The 26538-nt window shown below is 37.1% G+C and overlaps 1 protein-coding gene across 1 annotated transcript in view; it reads left to right on the top strand.

The window, feature by feature from the left end:
• Positions 1–26538, top strand: part of LOC134535751 (probable phosphorylase b kinase regulatory subunit alpha) — a 582726-nt gene that overhangs the window by 241657 nt on the left and 314531 nt on the right. The window contains exon 11 of the mRNA XM_063374982.1: positions 3551–3698. Coding sequence (XP_063231052.1) covers positions 3551–3698 — 148 coding nt within the window. The remainder of the gene's footprint in view (positions 1–3550; positions 3699–26538) is intronic.

Below are 26538 nucleotides of genomic sequence, written 5' to 3'. Positions count from 1 at the left end.
TAATTTTTTAAGACCTTGAATTTAGAGAGCTTATTTGTAGGCCATAATGATAATTTCTTTATTAGCTTTTATTTAATGTGATTTTACAATTAATAAAAATAATATACATTCACATACGTGTGTTTTATTATTATTTAACATTTTTCATTATTGTCTCTAACAATACTCCAGAACCACAATTTTATAGAATCAGTGTTAGAAATGAGATAGGCCTATTATCGGAATATCGGGTATCGGGTATCGGATCGGTAAATTTTGAAATATTGGAATCGGTATCGGGTTTTTGGATATCGGGCTTTTGGATATCGGGCCATCACTAGTACGTATTACTGTTATGTTTAGATATGATGGTTCCTTAGTCCCTGTTGGAAATAATATATAATTTCTTCAACTACTTAAATAACTAAGTTATTGAAAAAATTAAAATTTTTTAATTTGATAGCATTTTGAACTCTTAAATACATTAAATGATCAGAAATATTGTTATGAATTATCTCTCTGAATTACTATTTCCATATAATTTTATGGTTAAAACGTAAAATGAAAGTACATTAAATCAGACCATAATTTTCTTGCGACGTACTCCCGGAATTTGCTGAAGGGGTTTGTGCACTTGAAAAGGAAATCTCCTATGGCAACCTTCATTATGCCAGACTTCTTTTGTCGTGCTTTCTAATCTCTACTGATGCAAATAATCTTTCTTATCATAAAAATTTTTGATTTATGTTATTATTTATTCAACTTCCTTTTTATTTTTGCTGGGTACTATTTTCATTATAATAATTTGGCATTTCAGGTATAACAATTGATCCGGTCAAGGTAGTACGTACGTGGTCTGGGATATGCCTCTATCCTCTGCTGCCGTGAAGACGCTGACACAGCACCCATGCATTTCAAACTCTCTGTCAGTCAACAAAAACAGTTTGCAGTATTCCTCAAATTGTCGGAGGAATTTCTGTGTATTTTCGGCACAGCCTACAGGTGTAGATATATTTTGGAGTACACCTATCCATCACTTAGCATGACTAATTCGTTCCTAAAAATGCTTGTGTTGTTCGAAATCGCGTATTCTGAAGTATTAGTTTCCATAAATACCAAGGCTAATTTTGTTCCACAAATGTGCATGAATATACTTTATTTAATATAATTGCGTTGAATAACACTCAACTATAAATAGGTCACACTATTTATCTTTTTATGCCTCTCATCGCACTTTGTATGACAAATACGACACCGTGTAACGGGAGATACATGGTTATATACTTTTTTTGTCAGTCGGCTGGCTGACTTGCCCGCCCGGGCGTGACCTTCAACTCACGTCGCGTACCTTTCCAAGCCATCCTTTACTGATAGTGAAACTGATATTACTGTCCGGATAATTACATTTTAATTTTTCAAAAACTAAAGTGCTTATTTGCGTATCACCACCTGGTTCACACCAATCCTGTCAGGCCAAAGATTATTTTTTTTATTGCAACATTCATTTAACAACCTTTTCCACGTGAATCATCTGTTCATTTCTGTTCCGGTATCTAATGTCAAATATATTCCTGCTAGTACAACCAACAGCATCAGACTTCTATAAACGTTTGATAGAGTCCTTATTTCGTACAATTGTGCGCAGAGTTTAACTTGCCATAGCTGATGTTTGTACAACAGCCGATAGCTTAGACAGATCTGCACATGCATCTCTTCCCCCCTTGTATGGCTAACTGTATCCCACGGCACATCTGTTGTTACAGAAGTTGAAACAGACTTCGTGGCATCTTTTTTTTTTCTTCTTCCCGAGATTTCAAGTTAGCTGAAGTTTACAGACGTGCTATTTGAGACTGGGGCAGTAAAATTAAAATTGCGCTAAATGAATTCGCACAGTCTGAAGCCGTTTTAATTGAGGGATAGGTTTACCTATTTTTGGAAATTTTCTGGAAACTGGTATAAACGTCTGGAACATTTTAATAATTTATTGTACATCACATCTGAATTGTTCTCCAATATTCCAAAATGATTTATAAAACATTTTCTCATATTCCATGCATTGAAAATATTCAGAATGTTTACTCAATGCATCCACCATTGAATTGCTTAGATTGAATTTCATGGTTGTATAAAAATTTGCTTCAGGCCAAGGTTTAAGATAATATTTAAATGGTTTAAAAGAAATTGTATACTAAGGAATTTAAGATTTTTTTAATTTCAATTCCTGAACTTTACAGTTATAATTTGTTCATTAAAACTCGTTTTAGTCAAAGGTATTATATCATGTTTAGAATTTTTACAATAAATTATGATGGATTTGATAGTATACCACTAAAAAGGTATATATTTTTTTATCTTTCAACCGTTGTAATTTACACCCCTTGCAGTAACTTTTTTGTTCCTTAGAAATTTACTTAAGATAAAAGTTTTGGACAATATCTAGAAGGTTTAAAATAAATTAGAGTGTATTCGAAAGTGTACAATTATGTAAAGAATTTTTTTTTATTCCAGTCCCTAGTTTTCAACTGATGCAGGACAGACTTGTCTTATAAAAAATTGTTTGACTAAAGTTTTTGATAAAAAATTTTTTATGATTTACAAATAATTTGAACAGTTTTGATGGTGTGCTTACTGAGGGAGATATGAATATTTTTTCCCTCTTACCCCTGTTCCACCCATTGCATCAATGATTGGTTGTATAAAAAATTGTTTCAGACATAAGTTTTAGATAATATTAATAAGGTTTACAAACAATCTGAAAAGATCTTATGGAGTGCATACTAAGGGATTTATGATTTATTTGTCCCACATCCCGTTATTTCTCTCCACCCATTGAAATGGTTGGTCGTGTAAAAATTACATTACATGAAATTTGTAGGAACTGCACTTTAACTATGTGTTACAGAGACACATTACCTGAATTTTTTCGACACTACCTCATAAATATAGTAAAGCTAGTTTGATTGCAAATTATTAAGTTTGTGTTTATTTAAAATTACATTTATTTAAGTTTACAAAATATATTCCAGGGTAGTTTCACTATGTAAATTTTCATTTGACACAGAGACATTTGGTACGTTTCCCGACGTCCACAAACGCGAAGACATACGGGTGCTTGCTGCCACGCGCGAGAGACCGCCCAACTGACAGCTTCAGCTCCTGAGAACTATTGGTACCGCAACGAGTAGACGGGAGTCTTTATGTTGCCTACCTGTGTTTTTGGAATCTGTGAATACGGATATTGGTGGACGGTGGAAAGTCACGTCAAGGCGAGGATAATGCCCCTGGCCATTTGTTGCTTCTCTTTGGGGTGGGCACACCTGTCTTTCCTGCTGTGTAAGGAGCTTTATATCAAACACTCAACATTATGTCATGGTGAAAATGCTACATATATATTTTTCAAAGTGACTTCTTTGTAGTTGAAATTTTTTATTGACTTTAAAAAATAAAATAATTTTTGTTTTCATTACATCAGTTCTTTTTTGTTGTGAAATGGATGTAACTTTTTTAAATGTTTTTTTTTTTTTTTTTTTTTTTTTTTGTTACTTGGATGGTGAATGCACGGTGGCCCTAGATGACAGACCTGAATCGATTCTACGTAGCGTCGGACTACGAGCTGATGATAGACATATTCAAGAGTGAGCTAAACTTCTTGAAGTCGTCTTGGCAGAACATGCTGGGTCGGCCGCTGGTCGTCATGGCGATGAAGAACGTCCACCTAGGTACACAATATGCCTTTCTCTTTTACTTTCTGTTTGTGTCTGTGAACAATTTAATATAACATTACTTTTATGATCTCCTAGGATTGTTTTTGTACTATTTTATCTTCATGTGGAATGCTACACAAATACATAAATCATTGCAAAATTGGTTGGAAATCACTGTTTGGTAGGAGTTGATAGTGAATGATTACTCACAATGCATGTATGTTATTTAAAATTGATTATTTTTTTCTATTTATAATTTCACTCAAAAGCCAAATCCTGAATTTAACTATCACAATAGCTTGTTGCATGTTACAAAAAAAGGGGAGGGGGAAGTTTTGGCCCTGAATTTAGAGAACATCTTTCCATGTGGTTGTACGTCGGGGAATTGCTTGGTCCAAAGTGTTTGTCCTGAAGTCGTTTACCCTAAAATTAGGACCGATAACTTTAGGACAAACGACCTTAGGATAAATGACTTTAGGACAAATGAATTTAGGACTAACAACCTTAGGATAAATGACTTCAGGAAAAGCAACATGCTGGTGGGTTGTGTGTGAGCATTATTTCACGAAGAGATAAAAACAGCTAGCTTCAAGATGTTCTCAGTTGTGTTCAGTTTTTGTCTTCTTATGTTATAAGCTGTTTGTTTTGCTCTGTTCGTTCATTTTATTTTATCTTTCTCTAGATTTTTGGAGGCATGAAATATTAAATATTTTGATATAATAATTTTCTATCAGAAAACCTTTTATATGTGCAACTCATTTTTCTGTGATATTATAATGGAAAAATATAAAACATATTTAATGTTTTACAATGACAGTTAAAACAACTTATTTTTATACATTCAGCGAAAAAATACCATCTCTTAAGATCAAGAAAACATTCCTATTTTCTGAGGCAATGTTTGTCCCTCTGACTCAAAATCCCTTCATTGTGCCTGAAGAAATACCAGACTGGCTCTGTTTTTGTATATCTTTAACAAGATTCCTAATTTGGAATAAGAAATTTTTTTTTAATATTTTGGTTGCATTTTAAAATATAAGTATAGGTCAGGCCTGTCGATTACACAGATTTTATCCGTTTTCGCGGATTTTTAAACCTCTAAACGGATTGCCGGATTTTGAACGAATATCACGGATTTTAAATAAAGCTAAGTACAAAACTGCACGAACGTATGTTTGTAAACAAATACAAAAAGCATAGACACATTAAACATGGAGCGCAATCTTAACACGTTTTAGTGCTGCCCCAAGGGGCAAAATCTTTAAACAAACAGCCATTAGACGCACTGATATTGACTATCGATATTTCTCATGAAAGAATTTTAACCGCTCGCGACAGAATCAAGAAACAACATTTTCGACACAGCAATGAATCATTGAAATTCTACGCCTACCCATACCGTTTTCTTCTATGGCCGTGTTGAATGTGAACAGGAATCTTAACGATGAATACCACTTGTTTATGTTTGTTAACTTTGTCTCGAGAGAAACACGTCGTCGCTTCAGCTATTTATTGAAACGGAAAATTTCTTAAGCAAAGTTTATTTTTGATCGTAGCCTTTTGTGCGCGTTACGATGAATAAAAAACAAAAGACATCACCAGAAAACGTCCCGTTCAAACAACATTATAAACGGGAATGGGAGAATGAATTGAAATGGGTGAAGCCTGGGAGTAGTGTTTTCCAGGCGAAGTGCACAGTTTGTAATTCTATCCTTTGCGTTTTCAATGGAGGGTTGAAGGATTTGCGCCGTCATGGCAATACTGAGAGCCACAAAAAAAATCTCAGATGTGTTGAACAAAACTCTTCACTCACAAGCTTTGTGATTAAAGATGATAATGGGAGTGTTGATGCGGACTTACTGTGGGCTAACTTTGTTTGCGAAAACAATTTGCCCATGAACCTGAGTGATAGTTTCACTAAATTAGTACCAAAAATGTTCCCAGACAGTGACATTGCTAGAAATTTTCGTTGTGGTCGCACAAAAACTGGCATGATCATTCAACAGGCATTGGCTTTTTCCGAAGAGGAAGAAATCGTCAATGTCATGAAAAAAACATTTTTTACACTCTTAATTGATGAGAGTACTGACATATCAGTGCACAGGCAGATGATTATTTTGGCCAGATATTTTGTTAGTCAGCAAGTAGAAACACACTTGTACAAGGTTGTCGCTATTGAGGGCAAAGCAACTGGTGAGATCTTATTTAATCTTGTAAATAAGTCATTTCAGAAAGATGATATTCCTTGGAAAAACTGCCTTAGCATTAGGCCTGTGCGAATACCAGTTTTTCAATGCGAAGCGAAGTGCGAAGCGAATACTTACTATTCGTGCGAAGCCAAATCGAATAGTAAATATTTTTTTCTGCTGTAATTTTAAATACTGAATTTTGTTACTCTAAAATTTTTTTAACTGCACATATGTAGTTAAACAAGTGAAAACAAAATGCAAGTTGCATATTGGTAGGTAATTTTATTAAAGTTAGTAATAGATTAAATATACTGACTATTCACAAATCCACATATTGCTACTGAAAGTAAAGGTAATCCTGTATTGCTTTTGCATATAAAAATTACTGAATAGAAATTACAGATTCTTAAGCAACATTGAGTATAAGAATAATATAAGAAGCCAACATAATCCTCTAAAAAAATTTTTCACTTACAAACTAAACAATACAACTGAAAATTTCATCATACTAATTTCTCACTACAATTATTTATAGTGAAACACATGTACCTAACCTCATTACTTTTTGTATATTAGGAATAAAATTTAAGTAGCATAAATAAATAACACTCAAATGGAACAATAATAAATTAACTTGTAGCCTTGCAGTTGCAATTTAACAATTTAAAAAAAATACATTACATATTAAAAATTATAGCCACACATTACTCTGCTAATACTAGTTTTACATTGCCAAAATACACACGAGTATATTTTTAAAGGACATTACACAGTTTTCTTATGCTTCAAATTAGCATGTAAAAATACTAGCTGTTCCACATGTTCGGGCAAGAGACTTTCCCTACGGCTGCTGACCACATTTCCTGCAGAAGAAAAAAGTCTCTCTGATGATACCTGAGTTGCAGGAATACCCAGGTATTTAACAGCAATCTGTGTTAGGTTAGGATATTTGTTTCTGCCTTCAATTTTCCACCAGTGAAGGGAATCATCACCTCTGTTAAGACGTGGTTCTTTGAGGTATCTTCTCACTTCCTCCGATTCATCTATGTCGACTTGATTAGGAATAGAATCTAGGACACACCACAAACTTGATGCTGGACTCTGAGAGGATGTAGGTACATCTTGAGGTAACTTATTTTCTTTTGGCAATAGTCTGAGTGCAGAAATCAGTGTAGCCTGTGCTTCTGTGTCAGAAATTAACACACCCTTGAACCTTGGATCTAATAACATTGAAATGCGATTCACTGACTCCATAATAAAATTTTGGAATCTGGATTTCAAAAATTTTATTAACGCTCTTGCAAATGTTACTCCATCTTTCTTCTGGCGAATATGCAGCTCAAGGTTAGCCAACAAGCAGTGCAAAATTGGGATTACCATTGATGATGTAGCATATTTTTCCCCACTCATTTCATCAGTGGCCTCTGCAAGTGGTTTTAAAATCTCAACAATACCTTCTGCTTGCTTCCACTCTGACACAGAGAGCATTTCTGTACTGTTTGAATCTGCATGTTCGGCCACCATAGCAGGTCTTATCTGAATCAGCCGCTTCAGCATAGCAAACTCAGAATTCCAACGTGTGTCCACATTTTGGATAACCTCCAGTTTTTGTATGTTCATCTGTTCTTGAAGTTTGTGCAGTCGTTTCCTTGCAGAACTACTGCGTCGGTAATGACCAACAATAGCTCTTGCTTTGGAAAGGAGTGTTTGTGTACCTGCACATTCTTTCTTTGCATCTTCAATGGCTAATTGAAGCGAATGGGCAAAACAATTTCGGGCATTTTCATGAAATAGTGAAGAACATGCTAATTTATAGTTTGCAGCATTGTCAGTGATGCAAAAAATGGGTATAGTGGCATTTTCAACAGAAATACCCCAGTCACATAAAACTGATTTAATTGCTGTAGCAATGTTGACACTTGTGTGAGATTCCTGAACTACAATATTGCTCATGGCAAATGAAACCAGGGAAAAATCGGGCCTGAGGTAGTGGCACGTCAGACTGATGTAGGCCCTAACTGTCATTGGAACGAGAAGTCCAGCCATCTGATGTTAATGATATGGCTGACAGTGATGGAAGGTCTGCAACAAGCATTGACTGAAGTGCTTGTTTAGTTTCTTCGTAGAGGGCCGGGACATAGTGTTCGGAAAATGTGGTCCGAGAAGGTACTTGGTAAGTTGGTGCTACGTGCCGGTTGGCCATCAGTTCTTTGAAACCTTCACCTTCTACGAAATCGTATGGCAACAACTCTGTTGCCAACATTTTTGTAATTTGTTTCGTAATGGACTGAGCTCTGGGGTCACTTGGCGGCATTTTTGTGGATTTCATTAATACTTGTGAAATGGTCGGCTGCTGCAAGCTTGTTTTAGTAGCTTGTTCGGGATTTGGTTTTAATGTTTAGGTCTCTTTCTTATCTTGCATCATGCGATGGTATAATGCTGCATGTTTAGCCTGCAAGTGATTTTGCAATGTAGTGGTTGTACCTGGAACCGAACCACAACATAAAGGTACTTATATGTGTGGTGTGTGTATTAAAAAATAAATAATATATAGAGAAATTATTTTCTATATATTTTGTTAATATGGTAGATAACATGGTAGTTAACATGGTAGATAGTTAAACTTTAAGACGTTAAGAATAAATATGGACTTGTATAATTCGCTGCCATTTTCACTAAGCATATAAAATAATACTCAAATTGAAATTAAAACAAAGAATGTTGTAATGTTATTCCAATATTGATTTTAAAATGCTCTTTACCATTAACAGCCTAGTCTGGATAGTCCATCGAGTCTCAAACCTTCACCCAGCTTCCCCATAAAGTCTCAGCTTGTTTTATTTAAATACAGGCCTACACGTCCCTTTTCCTAACCTCTAAATCCATTCAAATTGTAAGTCAATAAATTTCCCATACATTATTTCTCCTTTTGAAATAATTGTATAAGGGCATTGGTTTGTAACTCCAGTCCACCTCGGCGAATTATATCCTATGTACACGCGTTTCAATTACTCCGTTTCAATTTCTCCAGACATTGTTTACAATAGGTTAGAGTAACTAAAACGGGACATCTAGGTTACAGTAATTAAAACTGTATATTCCCGTCAAGTTTGAATTAATAAACTTTCGGTTTGGACAGGTAGCACAATTTTTATTTAAAACAAATTTAGCATCGCAAAGTAATTTACCTCGTAGCGTTTTTAGTTTCACATTACAGGAGTTGCACTTTGCAACGTCGTCGTTCCCTTTCGTGAAATAATGCCATACTTCACTCTTTCTTCTTTTGGGCGTATTTTCTGAGTTTAAATCAGACATAATCTCCGGTCCGCTAATTACCAGTATCTTTTCGTGGTTTTTAAAAACTTAACAAGCGCAGACCTCTCCCACTTTCTCACAAACAAAAGCAAGTGAGAGCAAGTGTTCTGTTATTTACCGTTCAAAGGAACAAAGAAACGATTGTGTCAAGAAGCAATATCGATTGTTACAAAGTAAGGATCGATTGTCGACTCGCGCACGCTATTAGTCGATACGTAGTGGTTCGGCTACGAATTATTCTAAACATGCGAATATTTAAAATGTATTCGAATTGAAGCGAATATTAAATTATGATTCGAATCGATTCGCATTTGCGAAGCTTCGCACAGGCCTACTTAGCATGTCATCAGATGGTGCAAAGGCTATGGTTGGGGAGTTTAACTCAGTACTTTCGCGAGTTAAAGGGGACAAGAAAATGTATGGTTTCTGCATTGTACTTGCCATGTTTCCCATCTGGCTGCATCACATGCCTGTGGTGCACTACCAGACGTGTGTGAACAGTTTTCTAGAGATGTGTATACTTATTTCAAGACATCTGGAAAACGCCAAGATGAGTACAGACATGTCCAGCAGTTGTTGGAGGTGGAAGAACATAAGATTTTGCGTCCTTCTTTCACCAGATGGCTGGCACTACTTCAGTGTGTAAATCGTATGTTGGAGCAATGGCCAGCTTTAACTGAATATTTTGATTCAGTTGATGCAAAAGAGAGCTCTTTGGAATCTGTACAACGAATCAGATCAACACTACACTCATGTTCAGCCAAACTGTACTTTCTTTTTCTTCAAGCAGTGTTGCCACGGTTTGAAAAATTCAATTTGCTGTTCCAAAAAGAACGTCCGTATTTACACAAGTTGTACAGCGAGATGAGTACACTGCTGCGACAAACAATTGCAAGTTTCGTCCAGTTTGGTGTGATTCAGAAAAGTGATTTAACCTCCATTGATTTTCAGCGTTCAAACCAGCTTTTAGATTCATCCTTATTTGTTGGGCATGCAACCCGTACGTTTCTGGCAGAAAATGAGATTCCTACGTCTGAAAAAATGGAATTTTTTTAACAATGTAAGGGAATTTTTTGAGACTGGAACAAAAGAATTGTACAGACTTCTTCCTGTGAATGATGTAGTTCTTCAGAACATAGATTTTTTTGACCCAACCAAAAAACATTGTGGGGAGTGGAAAAAGATGAAAAACTTATCGAAGTTTTCCCAAATGTAATTTCTGATGGAGAACACGATTCTCTGAATGCAGAATTTTTTGATTACACGCTTTGGGACTTACCTGAATCCATTTGTCCACACTCAGACGCAGTTGATGTATTTTGGTACAAAGTTTTCAAGTACGAGGAGAACGGCAAACCACGTTTCTCAACCTTGGGCAAATTAGCAAGAGCGATGATGATATTCCCTCACAGCAACGCGAGTGTAGAGAGAGCATTCAGTCAGCTCAAACTAATCAAGACAGCACATCGGTCATCTTTACAGGCACCAATGCTGAATGCCTTGATGCAGGTTTCTGTTAGGAAGCGTGTAGCTGAGTTTAAACCTACTGCTGAGTTGAGTAAAAAAGCAAGAAACTTAATAAAATAAGTGTGTTGTGAAAAACAGTTATGTGAACACAGAATGTACAAAATATAAACCAAATATTTTGTATTATTCTGCCTACATACTTTTTCATTGTTATGTGAAGGCATTTTGTTGAAATTACTATTTCAGTTGTACTATTTTCCATAATAATAAGAACTTTGTTTGAACCAAAATTTTATAGTAAGAACAACTGATTTGGTTGCGTGTATTTATTTCTTAATTAGTATTTTAAGCTACTGGTTAAAGGAACAATAATAACTTATTAAGTATATTATTTTCTCAAACATTACTTTATTTGGATGGATATTAGTTTTTAAGAAATTTAAGTAATAAAAACTTTTCAGGGTCAAAATACTTATTTTGTCGTCGCAACGATTTTCAAGGATATCCTTGTCATATTTTCAAGGATTTTCAAGGATTTTTGGATGTTTTGTCAAGGATTCATGTTTATGACCTGGTGGCAGCCCTGGTATAGGTATTTAGGTATTTACCTATGTTAGAACTATTTTAACTATAAAACCAAGATTTTATGGTATAACAAAAAAGCAGATTTCACCATCGAAAATTGTGGGTTTGGTTTTTATTATGATTTAAAATGTTTTCACATATAATAATAGGTAGGTACTTATCAAAACAAACATTATTACGTTGAACAACTGCTTTTACAAATTGTGGTAAGACACTTAATGTGTACATAAAACAATATGACATATAGTGATGACAATAACTTAAACAAAAAACTGCAACTAAAACATTCAATATTCTTCTGTAATATTATTTGGTTAACAAGAAAGTTATAAATCTAAAAATAAAAATTCCAGCTAAAAAAAATTTTTAAAGCAGTGTATAGAGCTAAGACTCTATGGTTTTTATATTGTGGCAGAGACCCTCGGACTCCGTCAAGATATGCACAATGTCACTCAAAATAAAAATAATAAAATAACATCTTAAGATTTCAAAAACAATGGACGGGGGGGGGGGGGGGGGGGGAGCAGTAGAGCTGGTATACAGGGACATCTAACCTCCTTAGGACAGAGGGTGAGGGGTGTATTGACTGAAAAAAAAAAGTATTATTAATCCCACATCGCTTCAGGTTTATTTAATAAAAACTATGGCTGACACATTAATAAAAACAAACGTCAAACTGCCATTTTCACAATAAATAAACAAATACGCCTTGGAAACAAATAAACAATAATTTGACCCTATTCTTAGTATAAGTTATTAACTTACAGAATTAGAATGATTATGTTTACGAACACCTCGACCCATCCGCCCGCTGAATTAACGAAAGAAATTTAACACATCTGGATAACAAACTGCCTGCCCTCCTGGAAAGAAACAAAAATTTAAGCCATCCTAACACGATTATAATTACACCCACATGCTTTATCTTACTCAATTGGAAGCCCCAGCTGAAAAATTAATTATGAGTTCGCCATTACTTACAACACCTTCGAACGGCAGCACGCCACTACCAGCCAGGGAGGCTCCGACAGTCCTCAAACACCTCACAGAGAAGAACCACCCCGGGCCCACTCTGGGTGGCCCTTTTATTAATTCTCACCCACATCGTGAACGATCTACGTGGGTGTGAAATGCTGTCAAAGGACGCTCTCCCCTCTCCACCGCCCATCCCAGACTGGCATTCCTTCCGCCAGATTGTGACACAGACACCAGCGCGACAGGCGAGCGCGCCTGCGCGAAACAGCAACGTAGCAAAAACAAACTAGTCCGGCCAACGCTCCCGGAGATTCCCGGCCAAGGTGTCGTAATCCACCTGCTCTCAGCTGGCCAGGCATCGAGCTGCAATCACGCCACCCGTCCCAGAAAAACCGAGAATGTTCGTAAACTACCGCACCGCGAAGAAAAAGAACTACACCCGAGTGTCGCAAGCAAGCATCAGGCACTTAAGCGGGCTCACAAAGCACCACTGTACAAAACCAAATTTAATAGCCTTTTTCACATAAAATTTTACAGCATGACAATTTTGTTAACCAGATTTTTTATTGTGTGAGATTTAAGAGTATTTCTGATACAAACTTTAATTTTTACTTATTATCACTGTATTATTATTTAAATATTATTAATATCAGTTTAAAAATCAATATAGATTGTTTTGACAGCGACAAGGGGCTCCGCTCCTGTTAAGTCCGATGTGATCCATCAACCATTGGCCCCCTTCCCCGTCCACAGTGCTACAGTGTCTCGTGAGTTTGGACCCCGCGCCAGTGGACAGAACGTCAGTGCTGCACTTTTCTTAATATGGCAGTGTTATTGTAACTTATTTTTTGCTCAAAGTTTTTTAGGTTTAGCAGGCAGAGTTGCCAATTCAGAATGGGCTTTTCTTATTGATGTGATGAAATAAATAGTCGGTGACCCAAACGATTGCAAGCTAGGTCGAACAATTCCGGAGCAGACCACAATTACCGTATGTTGTTGTCTGCAGCCAGTTGGCTGTTTCAATAAGGGTTTGTATGTTTAATTTTTTTCCCGGTGGTACGCTTTCAAAAATGTACATAACGATCATCGGCCAAATGTGTAGGACCCGCTAAGAGAAGTCCTGTCTGCCACCACTGCTGCCCGAGGTAAGGAGCTCCACGCACCAGTCGTCTTCAACTCTTGCCTTCTCTGATCGATGTTCATCTGTACTTTAATTCGTACAAATAATTTTCTTTTAACTTAAGGGCTTACCTCGGGCAGTAGACAGCTTAGCATAATCATAATTTAATTCGCTAGCTAAACTCAAAATTAAGTCTAGTACACGTGGTGCCCTCGACCACTGCTTTAATTACAGTATTGATGTGCAGGTTTGCAAGAGCCAGTAACATGAATAAAAGCGATGATTGGAAGCAACTGTTTGATGGTATGGACGACCACGTGGAGAGACGTCGTGCAGACCGAGATGTATGGCCACCTCCAAGTGCTTTCTTAGTTGTCTAAGCGTGTCCACCACTCAGTGACTTGTTTCGGTGTGATTAATCATGATTGGGGGTACAAGTCTCTTTGCTCACGAGTGACATCAGGGCCCTGAGATAAGAGTAGCTGGGTCCACATGTACCGAGACAACCCCCTGTGTGATAGCAAAGTTGTGGCGAGACAGCGAACGAACCTCGCAGGAATTGGGCAGTTGTGTGTAGAAACACACTCGGGTAATGGGAATTCTTCCAGGCCACATTACCCTTGTAGGCATGCAGGAGTCCAAGAACTGACCACACACGCACGTGCATACAAACTAAAAAAAAAAATAAACACGAAAGAAAAAGTTATCTGCCTTTTCTTTTCCTCACTTTGGCAGCACTGGGCTCATCATCAGGAGGGTGTGGCTGGGATTGCGAAAAGTATAACTTCTGCTAGAAATCAAGCAAAACTTTTACAACAAAACTCACAGTAAAACAAATAAATTCAAGACTGAAGTCAAAAGCCGGAGCGGGAGTGAGATTATTTTTGAGACGTTACCGTGTTGCAGGAGGCAGGATTGCCAACAGACGAGGGAAGGAAGGCGGAGAAGACTAATAGCTCTACCTCAGAGCGCTAGAGTGGGCAGCAGTCAAAATGAAAATTTCAATTTTTCACAGTGTATTCATGACAGATAATGTACCTTTAAAACCAATACGTTTGAATGTGGCATTTTTAATTTTGACATAGCTTCGGGTAAAGGAACCTGTTGGGTCAAGTATAAAGAGTCTGGCTCCTCAGCTCTCTGCTATGATATTTACAGTGATATTAAACCGCCTTCAGAAGTAATAAATATCTTAAACTCACAAAGTTAATTTACAATAATGACAGGCAACAGACAATTAACTCTTCAAATTGAGGGTATCTGTGTTTAAGATTTCTAGTCTCGGTATATAAGAAGCAAAATAAATAGTTTAAGCCTTACAGATATGTAAGCTATTGGTAAGTAATAAACCCCAAGGAAAAAAATCAATAGCATAGTGGAAGTTATCCTGAATATTCCAAAGAAAATTTTGTGCTGATATGGAACCTGTCCTGAACATAGCAAAAATCTATAGCACAGTGGAAGCTATCCTGAAATGTCAATTTCTCTAATATTGACCAAAAAAAGTTCTGAATTAAAATCAGTACCCTTCCTGCCCCTAGATATTACGTAAGGAACATGGCAAATAGGGCTGATTGACTTTCAAACATATCACTCCGTCCCAAACTTTCATAAAAAAACAGTAAATTTGGTTTCGTCAGGAAAGGTGCACGTTGGTCGCAAATTACTCTTCTGATCAGAAGTTATAAAATTTCAGATTTCAAGATTTTTATCAGACAGCTATTACCAGCAGATGCATCATTTGTTTTAAGAGAGAATTCAAACACTTAATAATTACGACATTAATTTCACTGAAATGATACTTTGAGGAAAATGCTTAAATATGAAGCAAAAATTTATGATGCAGTTTGATTACACGAGTCATCCATAACCAGTGAACATTTTTCTGGTCAGGTTCATCAGAATCTCAGCTAACATCGTCAGTTTCAGTGTTTTGAATGGAGGTTGTAAGGTGATTTAAGTCCCTAAATCTTATCATATACGTTGCCATCGTTGTGAAAAAAATACATGAATTGTTGGTGAAGATCATTGATCAAAACGGACACCTGGTAGACTTCAGAAACGGAGCAATAACTTATGCTTACATCCAAAAAAAATATAGGGGTAAAATTCTTTGGTATCCATAAAGACTGGAGGGTTCGAAGCTAGAGCCAGTACCCAGGGAGACACCAGAAGTTAACAAGTAAAAATATTAGTTTCCGAAGAAGCCAGGCTATAAGGTGTACCAAGAAGGAGTCCACCAGCTAGTGCAGTTTGAAAATAACATAATTAAGACCCAAGTTCACAGTTATTAACCATTTATTTCCAGCCTCTATGATTTAAGTTCTGAACTATGCATTGGGATACAGAACTGAGTTATTTACTCTTGACTGTTCAAAAGTATGTTAAGAATTTGCAGAAAATTTGTTAAACCAGACAGCCAGGCTGTGGCCTATGCAAAAATTATCAGGAAGGGCATTTTGCACATGTTTGACAGACTAGCATATGAGCTGAATAATTTACAGATATATGAGTGTTGTGATGCTGGATTAGTGAGCACCATTAAGAACTATCTATCTGTCATGCCCAATGAAAAAACAGTGCCCAAAATGGCTCGCTGGAGGATGGCTGTACAGATTAATGATAGTGGCAAGTTTGAAATATGCATGCCTTTGAGTAATCTCATGGGATTTTTCGAAGATAATAAACCCACTTAGTTAACACCCGACAAGAGATAGTATTACTGTTGTCAAACTCTAGAACAATATGCTGTTGGACACATCGGCACAACCATTACCCATGAGGCTAACACCAGCATCAACTGGTTGATGCCACATGGAACGGTTTCTACAGCACAGAAGATTCATTTGCTTAAACTCTTTAAAAAAAGGTAAAAATTCAGACCTTGCATTTCACTTCTGGAGTCTTGAAATGTATCCCTACCTACCTATTCTGTCCACTGGTCAGTAAAGTCATCTTTTAATATAGAAGAGCCTAGATTAGTGATGGGATTTTCGATACTTTCGATACCTCGATACCTTCGATACTTGATGGTATCGCAAAGTATCGAGTATTGAAACTGTAAGTTCGATATATTTTTTCGATACCGGAATGCTTGTTCATTTGTATTGATTTAAGTTTTGAGTCGCCATCGTACAAAATACAACTACATACTAGAACAGCTTATTAGCTGTAATTATGATAACCAATAGGCTTACATCAGAATAAATTATAATTATATAAGTCATTACTGCAACTTTCCAATAGTAAACAAACGGTAAAGTAAGGTTAGGTTGTTTTTGTTTCGTGTTCAAGAAGTTACGTTTTTCATACGTAACACTTCCGACATTGAATTCACAGGAAATTTTAAAAAAAAAAAATTGTAGAAATATCGAGCACTTAAAATTCACATTATTGACTCCACTCGCAATCCGTCGCAATAATAACAATAACACGCCTAGTAATAACAGTCAACATCATAGAGTAAGTACGTGTCTCGTCTCTTGTGTATGGTAAGTACCTGAGATTTGTATCAATATTATGAATGTTTTGAATTGCCGCGGTCGTATAGTGACGTAAATTGGCGCCACCAGCGCGAACTATCATTGTTTGCGGCAATTTTATTTAAGAGAGCGCTATCTTTATTTACATTTATTCACGGTAAAAAAAAGTGTACTGGAAAATAAAGGGCTAACTCTCTTGAAGATAGTTTGTATTTTGCTTCTATTTTTTATATTGATTTTTATACTCAAGTCTTTAAAGTTGTTTGCAGTTTGTATTTTTGTAATAAAGAGGGAATTTATATTGTTTAAAACTAATTTATGTTATTTGTAATAATTGTTACTTAATGGGAAAAATTTTTCCCTGTAGTATCGAAAGTATCGAAAGTATCGAACTGAATAATAATACAGAATCGAGTATCGGAAGTGTGGTATCATCCCACCTCTAGCCTAGATACATAATAGTCATCTTTCAAACGGCCAGAAAAAATGCCGTCGGTTGTGACAGATCAAAGTTTGAATATCTATACTAATATTATAAAGCTGAAGAGTTTGTTTGTTTGTTTGTTTGAACGCGCTAATCTCAGGAACCACTGGTCCGATTTGAAAAATTCTTCCAGTATTGGATAGTACATTTATCAAGGAAGGCTATAGGCTATATTATATTATCAATAACATTATGGATCCTTACTAAAAGTCCAATTTAGAATCAAATGTGTTGGAGGGGGTTAGATACAACATGCAGTACACGTACGAAGTGTGTGTTGACAATGCCGCAGGCGCTAGAAGTTTATTTCCTATTTCCTATTAACATTGTTGCCACGCACTAGATGCCTTATCATTCTTAATTTTCCCATACAAGTAAAAAACACCCGTGTGATATTAACAACGAAGCAATCAATTAGTATTTTAATACTTTTTATCACTTTAAATCGCAAACCTAAACTATTGTTTTTTTTTCCTTTCTCTGTGTTAATTTGTTTTTTTATTGCCCTTTTTTTCAAGTATATATATTTTACAGACTTGAAACTTCACAGTAATGTTCCTTATGTTACGCAGGATGACATTTTCCGAAAATTAGATCCCATGGGTGGTTAAAACCAGGCAACAGCGGGTACTTTGTCTGCATGAGAACAGGATTTTTCATTGTTCATGCCTTCTGCGTCTCCATGGCAACGGGCATCGCGCGGCAGTGGCGTACCCACAAGGAGGGTGAAGCCAGGCCTAGGCACTAGACACACGGCCTGACTCCAGTGGACGTATCACTATAAGGAAATAGGTTATAGAACCTAGGTATTGCGGAGTCTGATACCTATTTACTAGGAAAAATAGATTTTTATCATAAACAATTTTTAACAAGGTTAACATAACAATAACAAATGCTTACAAATTACTTTAAGATAAACCGTGTGACAAATACTGTTATAAGCTCTTGTACTGTAATTCTTAAAACGTTATGTTTAGGCTAACAGTACTTAAACACGATATAGGCCTACGCATTTATGGGTGGAGTACATGGCTAGTGGGCAAGACCCTACACAACTGTTAAGCATCGGCGACGCGTCGCAATTTACTAAATATTCATAAGACATCGGGCACAGAAGAACAAGTTGACAGATAATGCTAACAGCAACAAACAGCGGACCACTAGGCTGAGCAGAGGGCTCTTAATCATCTAGCAAGTGTAAGTGTGGCCTGACGTGAAGCATCGCTGGCCATCGCTTGAGTCCCACACAATCTTATACGTGAAAACGGGGTAAGCCATTGAAATATAATTTGCATGAACAAGGTAGCAAGACACTAGACGAAGCAAAATTAATCATTGAAAAAAAAAAGACTAACAGGGACGCACAAACTAAACATAACTAATATGACTGGCCATATCTAGTATACCGAGTGACGCGGTAACGATGCACGAACAAGAATGTTAAGTAGAATTTAATCATAGCTTCGCCGAATGTCGCGGAGAAAGACCATAACGATGCCCGATGGAATGTCAACAGCTCCTAATGAGTGAAGACAGCGACGAGAGCTAAAAAACACGGGCTTATATAGCACTGAAACTACGACACCAGGAGCGCTGGTGTAGCGGCGGGCAGAAAAGGAGAATGCAGGAGTGGGGAAAATAAGGGAGGGAAGGAGGCGGCAGGGTGGCGGAAGAGGGGAAAAGGGGGTAGGAGGGCTGCGCTGCGGCTGTAAGCAGAGGCATCTGCTTCAAGGGGCATGTATAATGAGCGGCGCAAGAGTGATCTGCCTGTAGACTGCCGTAGCGAAGTACAGGTACATCAGTTGTACGTTGCGTGCACGAGTCGGGAAACCATCGGTGCTATTCATTTTCTCTCCGGTACATTATACAGCATTGTAATAAATTTTGACTGAATTTTTTTTTATTTACCATTACTGTAAATGAGAGATGTGGCTTAATTTTTTTCCATTATTATAGCTGTGCGAAGCCGGGTCGGGCAGCTAGTATGAGATAAGCATATAAATTTTTTTTTTTAAATTCTGATAGTTACCCTTACATGAACCTGGATGGTAATTTTCTGAAGGGGAGTTGCTTACTTGCTTATAATATGTACACTATATCTCCTTAAGTATTAAACCTAGCAAAATAAACGTGTATAGAGTCTGTTTTGTAGAGTATGTTATGTAGAATAGGTAATTAGGTATATTCACATCTTTTCGTTAAAGGCAGCAGTTTTCGAGTTATCGACAAAACAAAATTGAAAAAAGGGAAACTCCCTCCCCTCCATCTTAGCTTCACTCCTACCCATCAGTACTTTTAGTATGTTGTTTAGAACACCTTCCCCTACAACTTTGCCAAAATTGGATTCTACATGAACTATTTCCGCTATTTTTCATTCGTTGCCTGGGCTATAAAAAGTGCGGGGATAGACAGGAGTGGCTTATGCTAGCGAAGTAGAACGAGAGGTGAGGAAGGGAGAAGGATCCTACCATAGCTCCATTAGCTCTCTTTCTCCCTCTCTCTCCCTCTCTCCCTTTTCTGGACATTCTGAAGTGTAATCCTGTGTCATCTGTCAACCGAGAAGACATTTCACAGGCAGTATAAAAAAAGACAGGGATCAAAGCAGCCATAAGTAACACAGTTAAGAAGCAGAGCATGTGGTTTTTCAACTGAGCTCTTCCAGACCTCTGTCCTGTAATGTGATGATACGGTGGTTCTCATTATCTGTAGGGGAGACGCAAAACATGAGCACCATAGGAAACATTAACTTTGTTTATTTGGTAGAAATTAGTGAAAAAGAGGGGGGGGGGGGGGGGACTACAAAATAATGTTTTGACTTCAAAACTTCACAATTCACATATTTTTTGGAGTTTATCGCGATCCCAATTTTTTCATGTTCCTAATAATGACTGACATCTGTAGTAATGTAATAAATACTAGAATATCATGCATAACTGCAGCGCACGAGCACGGACACGTCTGCCGTCATTCTGATTTCTACAAGGCTTACTGTTAACATATGTGTAATAGTGAAGATTGAAACATGAAAGGCGTGTTACCTGTTGACTATTAGCTTGATGTCATGTGAATATAAGCTTGAGAAAGTGAACCAGGTGGGGCAAGAGTCACCCACCTGACTGCCTCAAAATGTCACAAGACACAATTAATACAAGAAAAAGGAGATAAATAATTAAATAAATAAATAAATAGTGCAGAAATCTCTTTGTATAATGTGAACAACATCATTAATTAGTACATTTGTTAATACTGAAAAATACTGAATACATTAGTTAATACTGAAACGGCACATTCATGATACATTGTATAAGGTATATAAGGTTACTTATAAGAAAAGAGTGCTTTACACAACATTAATACAAGCAAGTATAACAGATCGTAAAGTCAATAAGAATTTAACATTTAAAAAAAAATAAAAAGACAAATCATAATTACGTGTCGCCCCTGTGTACCTGGCAAGGCGTGGAAACAATCCAATAAAAACACGAGATGATGAATCAAAAAGGGCAAAAGGCCTGAATCATGCTGCCAAACAAGTGGCCAAGCATCAAAATTAATCAACGCAGATTCGGCCGCAGGGCGAACAGCGCAAAACAAATGGGCATGGCCGAGCACGCCTGCAAATACGCCTTACCAGACACAGGGGCGACGAGAACCAGGACCGCTGCCGGCCGACAGACGAGTGAAGTGGCCTGCTAACTCACGGTAAACAAGTGGGCGGGACGAGGGGAAGAGAGGAGAGGGGGGAAGGGGAGGCAAGGAAGGTTTAGAAGGCCGGAAGAATCTGGAAGGTCGGAGGAGGAGGAAGGAGGGAGGGGAAGGGGAGAGGAAGAAAAGGAGGGGAGGGTGAGTGTAGGGAGGGGAAGGTAGGGAGGAGGAGTAAGAACTGACTAGAAGAATCTGGCCATTCTTCAACCCCCTTTCCTAAAGTGGCCCTGCCTGGACACGGAGAACATGACGAACAGACATTGTGTGCTTGAAAGATCGGCGAGGTTCAGCATAGGAGCAGTAGCTACCGTCGATGGAGCGGGCGAGAGGATCTCGTCCTCGACATGATGTGCTGGAATTCCAGAGAAGTCGTGCTCAAGTCCAGAGAAACTCCGACGAATAACATCCTGCTGACCAGGGAGGGGGGGGGGGGGGACTCCAGTCGGAACCGAAGAACGCAGCCGAGGGAGGCTGTCCGAGGTACAGCCCGAAGACAGTTCCACCACCAAGAGCTCCGAGACCGCAGGCGGCTCACGGCGGTGCAGGGGCACTCAGCCGGAGCCACTATAAACAGTCTCAAAAAACACACAGGAGGAAGATCACTCAGGCCTCCTCAGGGCAACCAGCCATCAGGAGTAGAGAAGCAGTGAAGCGAAGATATCGTCCCAGGCAGGGAGCCACAAAGAGGGAAAAAGGGGGGGGGTTGATGCAGATGTCGCCCCGCAGAGACGTCTCCCGGCGAGGTGCTGATGATGACAGCACATGGCTAGGATGACCTGAAAGGGGTAAGGGGTAGGGAACCAGACAAGAAATGCCCATCAAAAAAAAAAAAAAAAAAAAAAAACATAAATAACTAGCAACACACAATGATCCTCGAGGATCACAAGTATAACAATTACAATAATAAAAAGATGTGCACATCATGAATACAAAGCAAAAATACAGGTCTAGCCCTTGCAAATTATCCCACAAAAGGCTTAAGATGTGATACATGAGATTTCCTAAACCTATTCTTACGTTGCAAATCCTTTAACAACAACGTGTTAGGTCCTAAAACCTTATTAACAATAAATGGCCCTTCATAAGAGGGCAAGAGTTTATAATTTATTTTGTTTGACAAGCTTGGGAGAGTAAAAGACTTACACAGCACCTTGCTGCCCACCTGAAAATCATGAATAGTCCTACCCTTATTGTAAGAGTTCGCAACGGCCTGACGGGCCTTCTCAAGATTACAAGAGACAGTATCTAAAACAAGTTCTAAATCGTGAGCGTCCAGACTGGCGTCGACGGGGGGCAGCCCCCACTGGTTTAATAAGGTGTGAGTGAGTTCTCGACCCAAAAAAGGAATGGATGGAGGGAAACCGATAGCTGAATGGACAGCGGAATTCAGTGCCACATTGATAAATTCCAGATCTGAATCCCACAGGGTCTGATCGGCACGGTAAAAAGATGTTAGAATACCCTTGAATACCTTATTGACACGTTCAACCTGGTTTCCCTGAGGGAAGTAAGGCGAACTGTAGACAGCTTTGACGGCCCATTCAAACAGAAAATCCTTGTACACAGAAGATTGGAAGTAGGGAGCATTATCGGAAACAATGATATGAGGAGGTCCAAAAAACTTAAACACCTGGTATTTGAGAGCATTAACAATGGAAACAGATTTCATGTTTTTAAGAGGTAAGAGAATAACAAATTTAGAAAATATGTCTAAAACAACTAAAAGGCATACATTGTCTTTACGTGAGCGAGTTAGGGGCCCAAAGATGTTGACGTGAATAACGTGCCAGGGTGCCACAGGAAGATCAGCTGAATGAAGTCCCATTTTAGAATTATGAGCTGGTTTCGAAACCTGACAATCAAAACAAGACCTGACATAGTCTCTAACATCAGAATTAAGCTGAGGTCAAAAAAAATGAGCTGAGATTCTTCGCTGAGTTTTATCAATACCTAGGTGACCACCTACAAAGGAAGAATGGAAATAAGCAATTACCATAGGTCTGAGAGAAAGTGGTATAACGACCTTACGTGCCCTACCGGAGGATCCAGTAAAAGAAAAGAAGACCTTGTTCTTCCATATAAGGAATTGCTTTGTTGGACTGAAGATCATTATGGATCTATTGGCAAAATGTGTTTTGCGCCTGCTGATCCCTGAAATTAAAATAAGACTCTGGAAAAATTTTAATGGAAGACACAAGTTCAGTGGCAAGGTGTTACGGAGATCTACGGACTCAAACTCATCGGCGCAAAACATACGGGAGAGGGAGTCGGCGACAATGTTGTCCTTGCCAGATACATGGTGGATACAGAACTGAAAACGTGAGAGTCTTAAAATCCAGCGTCCCAACTTGCCGAGCTGATGGGGATGGTTGAAAAGCCAACTGAGAGCACGATTGTCAGTATAGAGGTCAAACTCGCGAGAGTCCAAATAGCTTTCAAATTTCTCCATAGCGAAGAGACAGGCAAGAGCCTCCTTTTCGTAGACGCCGAGGCGTAGTTCAGATTCGGACAAAGATCGACTCGCGTAGGCGATCGGTCTGATTTTTCCTTCCTCAAGATGACAGTACTGCGCCAAGGGCAACTGAAGAGGCGTCCACCTGAAGGGCGAAACGTCTATCGAAATCGGGGAGTATCAAGACCGGGGGTTTGGCCATGCAAGCCTTTAGATTCTGAAATGACTGCTCCTGTTCGGAGCCCCAAACTTAGATGAAACTTTTTTTTTTTAAGGAATTTAAGGGTGCACTAAGAGTAGCGAAATTATCAATGAAACGTGAAAAATATCCGAGAAGGCCCAAAAATCGTTGAACTCCCTTAACATTTATGGGCTTAGGGAACTGTACAATTGGTGCAATTTTGTCTGGGTCCATGAGAAGGGTACCCTGCGAAATGACATAACCTAAAAATTTAATGGAGGTTTTACCAAAGGTGATTTTATCTGGATTAACAGTTAAGGCTAAGATCCTTAGTTTTGCAGCCTCCAAGAAAATTATTTCTCCCATGAATATCGTAGTAGATAAAAAATACATACTAGACAGAATTGTAAATAAAACTTTGAATTTTGTAAATATGGCGATAAAATTTTTTTCAAAAAATGCTTTCTTATTTAATTTGAATTTTGAAATTTTCAAAACTAAATATTAGGTATATATTTTAACGGTACACGGCTGTTACTTTGCACACAACTTAAAGGAGGTACAATGAACAATTCTGTCTAGTAATTTTTTTAATACAACGTACAGAATTTAAATAATCTGAGTATTAAATACTGTGATTTAACTGTCACTTGCCGCTGATGAAAGGAACGAGTTCAACAGTTTGCCGCTAGAGCTCCGATTAGTTCCGAGTTTACTCACTAGATGGCTCTAATATCGCAGGAGTTCAGGCGGGAATATTATCGCTTCGAAACGGTCAAAACACAACAATAGTAATCAATGAATTGAAAACCGTCTCACGTTGTCGACAATTTCTATAATTATATTTGTCAGCTTTTCAGTGATGTAAATTATTATTAATGTGCTTCACTTGTCGTGACAAATTTATTCATAGAATATTTTTTATTTAAAATCATCTAACTACAATTACTGAATTGTTTTAGTAGATAGAGATTTATTATAATAGTTAGGCGTCTTAAAAAAAAAACTTATTTTGGAAATACTAAAGTGCTAAATATGATTATAATATCTAACCTGTTTCGTTTACGGGCATCTACGTGAACGTCGCACATTACATTTTATTACAACATTATTTCACATATTATCTTAGTGACTTCATTATGTATTTTGATATGACTCTTTACCTTAACACATGAATGAATCCTGCAATCACGGTGTATTACAATAATAGCAAAATGGTTTCATATAATAATATAACTTCCAAAATCAATTTAAATTATTAAATTATTATTTATACTTCTATTCAAGAATCGTACATTCAAGACAAATAAATAATGTTTAAGATTTTATTAGAATATTTCAATTATTGTAAAAAAAAATTATTTGCAAAATGACAATGATTTTCTATAAATTTATTTAATTATATTACTTTAGTTATATTTATTTAATTGTGTTTCTTTAATTATATTTGTACCTCGACTTTAGCTCTAGTAGAATGGGCTATACCTCTGGGTGTAATGTTACATAAATGAGTTATGATCAAAATATTAATAGTTACTATTGCAACTCTATAGAGATGTTTAAAAAAAAATAGTAACTGAAGGACCAGCCGCCTATGGCAACTTCCTCCCGTAATGATTTAGTTATGTATATAACAATACAAAAATAAGGGCCAATCTCTTGATGCTGTCGTTGAACAATGGTTAACTAAAAGTCGTTTAAAATTACCTTTGGTTTTTAACAATAGATTTTTCACTACCCAAGCATTTATTGTACCACTAACCTTGAGCAGTTAAACATTTTCGTTAGTTACACAAGTTCGTTAGAAACACAATTACAAAGCAGTGGCGATTCTTTTTTTTTTTCTTCTGGGGTCATGTAAAATTATGTTTGTAAACAAATATTGGCCAGAAAGAAATATATTTTTTTCAATTTAACTTCCGCTACATTATTTGCAACTATAAATTATCAAAGAAACATAAGTTCCAAGTGCGCGCACACACGCACGCATATGTATACATGTAAATACTTTTGAACAAGTGAAATGAGGAGTTTTAGCAAATAAACATTCAGGTAATTTTACAAAATACAATTTTAAAGACCTTTATATTGTGTTCTTACATTTTCAGTTAGATTTATTTAAATTATTTGGCAAATATTACAATCTAAAAACTTTTGTAAGTATGTCCAGTAATTTTTTTAGGTAATTTTATTTGTGTTACAAGAAACCGAAGACCTTGCTGAAGTAAAATTATTATGTATATAAAATGTGTTTAAATGGGTGTGTTATACTTAGATGAAATTGATCTAGAATTATATGAAATGAAATTCTATTGTTTTACCAGCCTTTGAGCTTTCTAGCTTACGTGAAATTGTTATAATTAAACTTTATTGCCTAAGTTTTGAATTGATCGAATATGCAAAAAGTAATTCACTCGCTCACACTCTGGCCTATAAAAATTCCAACCCACTACCAAAAGGGCTGGAAACTTGAAACTTGGGTCGCAGCCTCAATGAGTAAATTCGGAAAAGTACCGATTTTTATTTTCTAATTAATAAAAAAATAAAATTAAGAAATAGGGACGCACCTTTAAAATCGGTTTATACCTTCTTTCGGAAGAACGTTGTTGCAGAAATTATTGTTTACTTCTCATGCTTGTACAAATTGAACAGTACTGTAAATGTATTTGATGGCATAAGCAATAGTAAGTTATTAGCTGATATTGAATACAAACAATTTTTTTCGTGACTACAAAAAATAAGGTTCTCTGCTTGGCGAGTGATTCAATTATACTAATGTCAAAAAGATGTTATCGGGAAAATATAAATGAAGTTATTTTATACCATTGATTCACTACCCATAAAATCAAACTGCAAAGTCTTTGCAACTGGTATCTCACACAAGAAATATAAAACATATT

This window comes from Bacillus rossius, chromosome 10 (genome assembly GCF_032445375.1).
Source record: "Bacillus rossius redtenbacheri isolate Brsri chromosome 10, Brsri_v3, whole genome shotgun sequence".
NCBI lineage: Eukaryota > Metazoa > Arthropoda > Insecta > Phasmatodea > Bacillidae > Bacillus > Bacillus rossius.
The sequence above is the reverse complement of the archived record's forward strand: the minus strand, read 5'-3'. Positions and strand labels throughout refer to the sequence as shown.